The following is a 10,709-nucleotide window of genomic DNA, read 5'->3' as shown; positions in this document are numbered from 1 at the left end:
GAGCAAGCACTCGATCGAGTGTAGATCGAGTGCAGGGTCGAGCTGGACAAAAACGTAAAACAGAGCAATGCATACAAAATAGAGCAAGACAAAAGTAAATCAAACAACGATCAAACAACAAAATTTAGACTAAGAAATCAATAGACAAGGAAGGTCTTAGGGATTGATTCATGGGCTGAACTTAGATTGTGGTTATCTAACTTGATCAACAAACCTCAATCAACATGAGCTAATCTCTAGACATTAATCTCTAAGAACATGTTAATCCATTCTCATGGCAAAAACAATCAAGCTCATATATTTCTAGACTTGTTCTCACAAAGTAAAGAATCTATACAAGCAAGCATTATGTCAAGAATCAAACAAGACTTCTAATCTCTTAGCAAGCCTAATGATAATCTCTAGATCTAGCCTTATCTATGCACCTTAGACATTGGTGTGATGCTAAGAAGCTTGAGATCAAACCCTACCCTCTCAGTTATAGGATCAGCATTAAGAACATCTAGCCTAGAAGAGATCTACAACAATCAAGCTTGACCAAATCAAATAACCGCAACATCCATCCAGCCTAAACCATCCCTAAGAGCTAAGGAAACTACTCACAATCACACATGATGAACAGCAAAGTCATAAACCCAGAAAAACACGAAACTTGCATGATTAGAAAGATAAAACAGAGATCTACAATATTGGAGAAAGAATCAAACTCGAATTCTTGATACTTTGAAAGTTATGAAACAAACAAGTATGAAGAATCTTGTGTTTTTTCCTTCAAAAGAGGTACAAGATCTAAGAAAATAAAAGTGCAAAAAGCATAAATTCCCAAAAAGGGTAAAATACTAGGTTTGAGAATATCTAAAAAGCTGCCTCTTGGTGGATGCAGCGTACAAGGTCCTTAAATAGGAAAAAGGAGGGGAAGCCCTAAAAATGCTAAAAGACAAAATAGTCAGGGGGCTCGGCCAACTCGACCCGGTGCTCGGTCGAGTGACCGGTCGAGTTGGGTTTTCTTGTGCTCCTTCCACTCGGTCGATTCTCTCTCAGCACACAGTCGAGTGTCTGGTCGAGTGGGCAGTCGAGTGGGACTCCGGACCTTGGTTCTCCAGCCTTAACTCTTTTGCTTTCTCCTCATGATTGCTTCACTTCTCCTCATCATTGCTTCCATGCTCCTTAGGCTCCAAAATCACCTGTTTATGCAAGAAAAGATGCAAATGCAATGCAACTACACTATAATGCAAGGACAATCCTAAAACTATGCAATAATGGTAAAAAAAGGATAGCAAAGGATGCAAAAGATGTGAATATATTAAGGGAAAACAGGGTAAAATATATGAACATCATTGTTGTTTGGGGGCATAGTTGTTTTGTTGTTGGGGTTGTTGAGGTGGGTAGACTTGATCTTGAGGATTGGCGATATTGTTGCTTCTATAGGAGAGGTTGTTGTTCTTGAATCCTCCTCCTTGATTGTAACCTTTGAATCCTCCTTGATTTTGCATGTAGCAAATCTCTCCAAATTCATTCTCCCCATCTTGAACTGGAGCTTGTTCTTCAGCAAGGAAATGAATGTTCTTTTGTTGGCTTAGTAGAATCTTTTCCAACTTCTCATGAAAAACCTTCAAGTCCTTCTTGTACTTTTCATCTTGATCATTGGAGACAAACCTTACTGTTCTGTCATAGTCCTCATTGTAGTTCCCATCAGATTGTGCTAGATTCTCTACTAGCTCCCATCCTTCTTCTACATTCTTGTTGAGGAAATTTCCATTTGAAGCTGTGTCTAAAAGCATCCTTATCTTAGGTAAAACTCCTCTATATAAGGTGCTGAGCAAAGACTCATTGCTAAATCCATGGTGGGGACACTGAGTTTGGAAACCTTTAAATCTCTCCCATGCCTCACAAAAGCTTTCATTATTTCTCTGTGCAAAACTTGAGATCTCATTCCTCAATCTAGCGGTCCTTGCATTTGAGAAAAACTTAGCTAAGAAGGCTTTCTTGCAGCCATCCCAGGTTGTGATAGCTCCTGGTGGTAAGGTCTTTTCCCAGAAGTGTGCTTTATCTCCAAGGGAAAAAGAAAACAGTCTTAGTTTGAATCCATCCTCACTTACACCATTTATCCTTGTGAGGCTAAAAATCCTGTCAAACTCATCAAGATGGTCTAGGGGGTCTTCCATTGGCAAACCATGCAACTAATTTGCTTGTATCATAGAGATCAGTCCACTTTTGATCTCATAATTATTATTAGCAACTGTTGGAGGCACAATACCAGCTCTTTGGTTAAGTGTGTTTGGTGCATCTCCAGCACCAATGTTTCTTGGTCTTGGATCTTGATTGTTTTGTTGCTCCATTAGCAACTGATTCTCTTGTTCTTGTTGGATTCTTGTTCTCTGCTGTCTCAAATCTCTTGGTAGTCTGTTGATGTGATCAAGGTACCTCTGAAGATTCTGATTACCCTTGGATCTTGTTTGCATCAACAGACTCGATCATGTACTCGAACAGCACTCGGTCGAGCACAAGCTCGAGTGAAGGTCGGACTGACTGAGACAAGACGACTAATTGTATCCGGGTTGTGACTCGATCAGGTACTCGAACAGCAGACGGTCGAGTGAGTACTCGAGTTGTATGTCGAGTGGGTACCTGAAATGCAAGCAACCAAGAATTTGAATCAGTAATGGTTAAAGGAGCAATAGAACTTAATCTTAGACTTGTATGAATCCTAAATGTCACAAATAAACACTCAAACAGGCAACGACGCCAAATTGAAACTTGGTTTCTATGGTGATGATGGATGATATGATATGATGATGAATATAAAGATGGATGCAAGGTGTTTCAATTACCCTTATGTTGTTGTAGAATAAAGGATGTCAAACCATAATGAGTGTGATGCATGCAATCAGGATATGAATACTCATCTAAGTTAAGCCAAATGTGAAGGATGTTTGTCACTAACAACCTAATGATGATTATGAAATGCAGAATGTAAACCTAGTAAAACAGGACACTAAATGCAAAGTAAACAGAATGATCAAGGCAATAATGAAGAGAAATAGGAACAAAAATTATAGTAAGCAAACTAAGCAATGACACAGGATTAAACAGAAACTAAATAAAATGTAACAGGACAATGTAACTAGAATGAAACAGGGAATGAAACAGGAAGATGCAGCACATAAAACAGGAACTATGGAAGGAGCTCGAGCAAGCACTCGATCGGATGCTCGATCGAGTGGATGGTCGAGTTGATGAGCGAATGCCAGAAACAGAGCAAATATTGAAACAGAGCAAGCAACAATTAATTAACAATACTTAAACAGGAAATCAATAAACAAAGAAAGATCCTAAGGATGGATTCATGGGATGGACTCAAGCTATGGCTATCTAAATTGGTCAACAAACCTCAATCAACAATGAGCTATCTCTAGATAATGATCTTCTAATACATGTTAATCCATTCTCATGACAATAACAATCAAGTCAGGATACTTCTTAAACCCAGTTCTCACTAGCTATTACATATCAAGCAAGCATTAAACAACCAGATCATTAATGTCAAAAATCAACAAAACATCTAATCTCTTAGTATGCTTCATGATAATCTCTAGTATTAGCCTTATCTAACAACTTAGACATTGGTATGATGCTAAGAAGCTTAAGATCTACCCTTACCCTCTCTGTATAAGAATAGCATAGAGCATATGTAACCCATAAGAGATATTAAGCAATCAATCTTGACCAATCCAAACAACCATAACCTTTATCCACCCTAATCCATCCTCAAGATCCTAAGTCACTACTCACAATCACAAAACATGATGAACAAATTCATAAACCCAGAAATCAATGAAACTTGCATAATTAGAAAGATGAGATGAAGATCTATAATATTGAAGAAGAAATCAAACTCAAATTCATAATACTTTGAAAGTTATGGAACCAACAAGTATCAAAGATTTCTTAAAAATAAACAAAAGTGGCTAAAAGATCTAATCAAAATAAAAAGCAAAAGGAATAATTCCCCAAAAGAGTAAATACTAGGTCTAGGATTGTACTCTAAAAAGTCTCTCTTTTTTTGTGGCTGCAGGGTACAAGGCCTTTTATAGGAAAGGAAGGGAAGCCCTAAAAGTACTAAAAGACAAAATAAGTGGGCGGCTTGGTCAACTCGACCAGGTGCTCGGTCGAGTGCTGGTCGAGTGGCTTCTTCTTTTGCTTCTCCCATCCGGTCGAGTCTTTCTCCGCACACGTCCGACTGCTTGGTTGAGTGGGTGGTCGAGTGGACTTCTGGACCTTGATTCTTCAGCTCCAAATCCCTTGTTTCCTTCTCTTGACAGCTCCAATCTGCTTCAGCATCACTTCCATGCTCCTTAGGATCCAAAATCACCTGTTTATGCAAGAAACTATGCAAATGCAATGCAAATCTACTATAATGCATAAACAGTTCTAAAACTATGCAATAATGGACAAATGAGATAGAAAATCATGCAAAAGATCTGAATATACTAAGGGAAAACAGAGCAAAATATATGAACATTAGTTGCTTTTGTTTTGAAACCATCACCAAAGGAGCATAAAGAGTTGCTGGTTCAGAATAATATGTTGGAAATAAAAAATTCATTGAGTGAGCAAACGGAAGCCGAGGAACCAGAGCAGAAAGATGTCAGCAAAGATAAGACTGAGGTAGACGCAAAGGAAAGCACCATTATTAACAACCTTGGCAGTATGGATGATTCAGCTAATCCACCAACAAAGAGGTATCCAATATTTTTTACAGTTGAAGTATATACCTTGGATTTCAAAATGGTGGACACAGTGGACATTGTTTTTGGAGGTTCAGCATTTTTTAAACCAAAAACAGACTAAAAGGGATTATGGGAACAAGTAGAGAAAAAGCCAACGTTCCACTTATGGTCCAACAAGATAGAGCAAGTTTTGGATTTTGAAGGAATAAAGAAAGGTCTCACAGAAAGGGGTGCACTTCTGCCTCATGGTCAACAATATGGAATCATATATTCCATCAAAGAGAATCCACCAGAATCAATTCTACACTCTCCAACCCAAGGCCTTACAGTTTCGAGGACGAAATTTTTTCAAGAGGAGGGGTATGATATGATCATGAGACCATGCAAGAAAATCCTTGAACCTTGTTCAACACAAAAGAAATTGAAGATAAATTCCTCCAGCCAAACAACCATTTAAGATACATTCTTACCTCATCTAGAGCATATCAAGAGGTGGAATCAGTCCAATCAGAGTTCAGATGAAGGAGTTATTCATTTTAAAAATCAGGTGAATCTAATTCTACACTTGAAGAGTTTTAGGTCCAATTGGTTTAGGACATTCCAGAATTATGTATGACAACCAGGAGTGATTTCTACTAAGTCCAAGGTAAAGAAAAGATACAGCCCATGTTGTTTCTCATCAACAAGTTGGACCAAAGAGTCAAAGAGAGAGAAGATGAAGGAATGCACTTAATGGGCTAATTCAAGAGTTTATGGCCTAAGAGAGCATGGAAAATTCTATTGGGGATGATGTCTATCAAGTCCAGCCCACTTTGAGCCTAATTCAAGTCCAAAAAAGCCCAAAATAATCACTTTATTTTGTGGTCAAAGAGCAGTGACGAAAATGGAGTTCAACTCACCTTGGGAAGGCAAACTTCAAGAGTTGAATCTTCATTCAACTATCTATCATTATTGTTTTAAGTTTCAAGAATAATACTTGGCTTTGTTATCAAGTTTTCTTATCCTACATAAACTCATGTAAGAGTAGTGAAATAATCAATCCAACTTTTTATCAATACTTTTTCTTTTCTTTTGAGAGTGATTCTCTTCTGTTCTTTGTGAACAAAACCGATTGCTTGGTGTGATTACAACAATCAAAATCGACTACTTGGTGTGATTCCAATAGTCAAAACCACGATCTCTTTGGTGCGAGGCTGAGAGATCTGATCTTTTTGGTGCGAGGCTGAAAGATCAAACCGGTATATCAAGAGTTTTTCCGCAACTCTTGTGCAACCATTCATTCCATCATCCTTATTCTTAAGGCTTCTTTGTCTTTAGAATTAAGGTGTCTCTATCTACCAACTCAAAGGTGTCGATTCCTTGGGAGAATAATATCAAGTAGTATCAGAGCCTCAAGAATCATATCAGAGCTGCTGGTCGCGGGCGTGGTCATGGTCGTGGTCGTGGGCGTGGGCGTGGCCGTGGGCGTGGCCGTGGGCGGGGACAGGCTCCTGAGATCAGTGAGAGTGTGACCCATATTATGGCCAGTGAGGAGGTGGCAGAGTCGCAGGTCATCCTAGTGTGTCTAGAGATCTAGCTAGTGGTGGAATCGGCAGGACGAAAGGGCCCGGTCTCGGCCACGGTGTTGCCCCAGGAGTGGGGGTTGCAGCGGAGGGTGTTCCAGGTAGAGAGAATGTCCTGGTGGGCTTGCTATCTCAGGTTTTGGCACGACTTCCAGTAGTGGCACCGCTAGTGGATGGTAGGCAGGTTCCAGTTGTGCTGCCAGTGGATGGTGGGCCGGTTCGAGTAGTGCAGCCAATGGCTGGTGGGCAGGGTCCAGTGGTGCAGCCTGTAGCTGGAGTGCAGGCGGGTGTGCAGCCGGGGGCCAAGGTAGTGGATGCTCAGTATGTTCAGATGTTGCTGCAGCTACAACATGTGGGTGCAGGATTTTTCTCAGGAGGCACAGATCCGAGTGCAACGAATGAGTGGAGAGAGTGGATATAGGATATTTTCCAGTCGCTTTGGTGTCCCGACCAGTATCGAGTAGACTTGGTAGCGCACCACCTTTGAGGAGATGCGAGGGTCTGGTGGAGGTCGGTGACAGCACGGAGAGTGCAGCGTGAGATGACTTGGATGGACTTTGTGGGAGAGTTCAGCACCAAGTATTTTCCGCAGGAGGCACTTGATCGTATGGAGGTGCGGTTCTTGGGGTTAACTCAGGGTAACCGTACTGTGAGGGAGCTGGACGCTGAGTTCAGTCGGCTTGTGGGGTATGCAGGTCGGGATTTGGAGCCTGAGTCGGCTCAGGTGCGGAGGTTCTTGTTGGCTCTACGTGATAATTTGAGGACTCATTGCAGAGTGAGGAGCTATGCTACGAGAGCAGAGCTGGTGGAAACTGAAGCTGGGATAGAGGATCACTTGAGGTCACAGGTAGTGGTGGTCAGTCCTCCGGCGCAGCCAAAGCAGACTCAGTCTCATTTTGTTCCTAGCAAGGACGGCAAGCCTGCACAGGGTCAGAAGGGGAAGTTTGATACTATGCAGAGATCGGGGTCTAGTGGTGCAGGATGCTTCAGGTGTGGGAGTTTGGAGCACAGGGTGGTGAGTTGTCCACAGAGGGGCAACCAGCCAGCACCGGAACGACTCGAGTGTGTTACCATTGCAGAGAGGCGGGGCATCTCAGAGCGTCATGTTCTAAGCTACATCTGATGGCTATGGCGGCAGTGCAGACATGAGTGCAGCAGGCGGGACAGACAATGTTGCCTTTGCCAGTGGCACCGCGTGTGTACAAGACAGTGGAGACGGGAGGAACCAGTGCTAACGCGATCACAGGTATAATTTATAAACTTGACTTTGTGGTTTTCTGTCACTTTTTGGATTTTATTTTTGTCTATGATGAATGTTAGGGTTTTTAGTGCATAAGATTTGTGTTGGGACCTTATTGGTGGGAGGTTTCCCATCTCATGTGTTGTTCGACTCCGGAGCTACTCATTACTTCGTTACCCCAGAGTGTGCCGAGAGGAGCAACATTTATGGAGATCCCAGGGAGCGGTTCAGGATCGTTAAGGTTACTGGAGGCAAGATTATCCATGTCTATGGACGGGCTAGAGATGTAGATATACAGGTGGCTGGAGAGTTAATGCTGGCAGATCTGGTTATCAGTCCAGTGGAGTTGTATGACGTGATATTGGGCATGGATTGGTTGCACCATTATAGATTACATCTGGATTGTCATCGGGGTAGGGTTGTGTTTGAGAGGCCCGGGGCGAAGAGTTGGTTTTATGAGGGAGTGAGGCCGACCTCGGGGAGTCTGGTTATCTCAGCTGTGCAGGCAAAGAAGATGATCAGGAAAAGTCGGTAGGCATATTTGGCTACAATATCGATGTTGGAGTCTGTAGGACAGGTCGGTGTGGGTGAGATCCCTGTGGTTCGTGAGTTTGAGGATGTTTTTTAGTCGTTGCAGGGGTTACCACCATCTCGGTTTGATCCCTTCACGATTGAGTTAGAACCAGGGACTACGCCATTATCTAAGGCACCTTACAGGATGGCTCCAGCAGAGATGGCAAAGCTGAAGAAGCAGTTAGAGGATTTGTTGGGCAAGGGATTCATTCGTCCTAGTACTTCACCGTGGGGGCGCCGGTGTTTTTTGTTAAGAAGAAGGACGAAAATTTCCGCTTGTGTATAGATTATCAAGGTCTGAACAGAGTGAATGTGAAGAACAAGTACCCTCTCCTGCGGATTGATGAGTTATTGGATCAGTTGAGGGGTACTACTTGATTCTCCAAGATATATTTGGCGTAAGGTTATCATCAGATTCTGATAGATGAGTTGGATGTCAGGAAGATAACTTTCAGGGTGAGGTATGGGCAATATGAGTTTGTGGTGATGCCCTTTGGTTTGACCAATGCACTAGCTGCATTTATGAGGTTGATGAACAGCGTATTCCAGGAGTTTCTGGATGAGTTTGTCATCATCTTCATCGATGACATCCTGGTGTATTCCAAGAGTCCTCAGGAGCATGAGATCCATCTCAAAGCAGTTCTGAAGAAGTTGCATGAGCTGAAGCTTTTCGCTAAGCTGAGCAAGAGCAGTTTCTGGTAGAGGGAGATGGGTTTCTTGTGTCATGTTGTTTCTGTAGCAGGAGTTTCTGTGGATCCAGAGAAGATTCAGGCCATCAGGGATTGGCCTAGACTGCAGAATGCCACAGAGATCAGGAGTTTTCTTGGGTTGGCAGGGTACTACAAGAAGTTTGTGAGGGGTTTTGCGAGTATGGCATAACCGATGAATAAGCTGACAGGGAAGGATGTTTCCTCTGTGTGGTCGCCGGAGTGTGAGACGGCTATTGAGAGCCTGAAGCAGATGTTGACGAGTACTCCAATATTAGCCTTGCCGGAGCAGGATAAGCCATATGTGGTGTATAAAGATGCTTCCAGAGTTGGTTTGGGGTGTGTGCTGATGCAAGAGGGGAAGGTCATTGCCTATGCATGAGGGCAACTACCTTACTCATGACTTGGAGATGGTAGTTGTGGTTTTCGCTCTAAGATTTAGAGATCTTATCTTTATGGCGGAAAGGTACAGGTGTACACAGATCATAAGAGCCTGAAGTATATCTTCACTCAGCCTGAGCTGAATTTGTGGCAGAGATGGTGGATGGAGTTGGTGGCAGATTATGATCTGGATATAGCTTAACACCCCGGTAAAGCTAACTTGGTTGCAGATGCTCTGAGCAGGAAGCGGGCGGCTTCTGCTCAGGAGCAGGATATGGAGTCTCTGGTGAGTGAGATTAGTACCTTGAGGTTATGTGCTATTTCACAAGCCCATTGGGACTGGAGGTAGTTGACAAAGCGGACCTTCTGAGTAGAGTGCGGTTGGCTCAGGAGAGTGATGAGGGGCTGGTGAATGCCTCTAAGGTGGAAGGTTCAGAGTATCAGGTCTCTGCTAATGGGACTATCTTGGTGCATGTCGGGTTTGTGTGCCCAAGGATGAGGGCCTGAGGCAGGAGATTCTGAGAGAGGCTCATTTGAGCAAGTTCTCTGTTCATCTTGGAGCGACCAAGATGTATCGTGACCTCAAGCGGGATTATCATTGGGTCGGGATAAAGAGGGATGTCGCTAGTTGGAATTCGAGGTGTGATACTTAACAGCTAGTGAAGACTGAGCATCAGGTGCAGGGAGGCCTGTTACAGAGATTACATATTCCAGAGTGGAAGTGGGACTTGATCACGATGGATCTCGTTGTTGGGTTGCCTGTGTCATGGACTATGGATGCCATCTGGGTGATTATGGATTGTCTGACCAAGTCTGCACATTTTCTGGTCATTAAGAAGACTGATGGAGCGGCAGTCTTGGCTAAGATGTATGTGAGGGAGATTGTGAGGTTGCATGGTGTGTGATGTGTGTAGAATTTCACTCCAAAATTTTTACCTGAAAAGACTACACAACGACTGAAAGTGCACAGTTAATCAGTGTAGTATTTTAGGATCGATCCCACAGAGAGTAATAGCTAACACAAATTGAATTATAAGAAAAAGAACTATGGCTAAGACTAAATAAGAGACTGGGGTTTTGGTTTTTCTAATAACTATTGCAAATAAATAAAATGGTTTAAAACTATAAGACTAAGGCGTTGGGCGTTTTAGGAGTCATCTCAGAGTTTTCATGGTTCTAAGCAATATTAAGTGTAAGATCTAACAAGTAAATACTAATTTCGGTCTATGTTCTCAACTACGAAACACTAATGAACTAACAAGCTATTCTCATGGAATGAAAGTCTAAAGTCTTCATACTCCGTTACCCAACTTTCGCAGGCAACAACGCATGTCAACTAGCTAGTAAAACAAGTTCGATACATTCACCAAACTCCGCAACTCAACTTACACATGTTACGACGCGAGGTTTCAGAATAACACTAGTTCGGAGAAGTAGGATAACGCGGTTAGCGCTCCCGTTCTCTAGATCAGCACTTGGTGATCAATTTAAGCACATGCATTAAGAAGAAGATGTC

General features: G+C 42.6%; 1 protein-coding gene and 1 non-coding gene across 2 annotated transcripts; both read left to right on the top strand.

Annotated features, from left to right (window-relative positions):
* The first annotated feature begins 1,836 nt into the window (after window positions 1–1,836).
* Window positions 1,837–1,943, top strand: LOC147928590 (small nucleolar RNA R71). Its single transcript, XR_015581029.1, has one exon. It is a non-coding gene; the product is annotated as a small nucleolar RNA R71 (small nucleolar RNA).
* Window positions 1,944–7,462: 5,519 nt separating this feature from the next.
* Window positions 7,463–8,483, top strand: LOC104743856 (uncharacterized). The gene is made up of 4 exons (XM_010464893.2): window positions 7,463–7,538; window positions 7,613–8,037; window positions 8,170–8,238; window positions 8,325–8,483. Exons 1-4 carry the CDS (start codon window positions 7,463–7,465, stop codon window positions 8,481–8,483), a joined length of 729 nt encoding a protein of 242 aa, XP_010463195.2.
* Window positions 8,484–10,709: the final 2,226 nt, after the last annotated feature.

This window comes from Camelina sativa, chromosome 14 (genome assembly GCF_030686135.1).
Source record: "Camelina sativa cultivar CO46 ecotype springtype chromosome 14, ASM3068613v1".
Classification (NCBI taxonomy): domain Eukaryota; kingdom Viridiplantae; phylum Streptophyta; class Magnoliopsida; order Brassicales; family Brassicaceae; genus Camelina; species Camelina sativa.
Note: the sequence above shows the minus strand (reverse complement) of the source record. Positions and strands in the feature narration are given on the sequence as shown.

Bases quoted from the DNA above. Each gene is read 5' to 3' on its own strand.
- LOC104743856 (XM_010464893.2), top strand. From the start codon at position 7,463: ATGTTGCCTTTGCCAGTGGCACCGCGTGTGTACAAGACAGTGGAGACG. The intron at 7,539-7,612 runs GTATAATTTATA...GATGAATGTTAG, and splicing joins CAGTGCTAACGCGATCACAG to GGTTTTTAGTGCATAAGATT. The intron at 8,038-8,169 runs GCAAAGAAGATG...TAGTCGTTGCAG, and splicing joins TGGTTATCTCAGCTGTGCAG to GGGTTACCACCATCTCGGTT.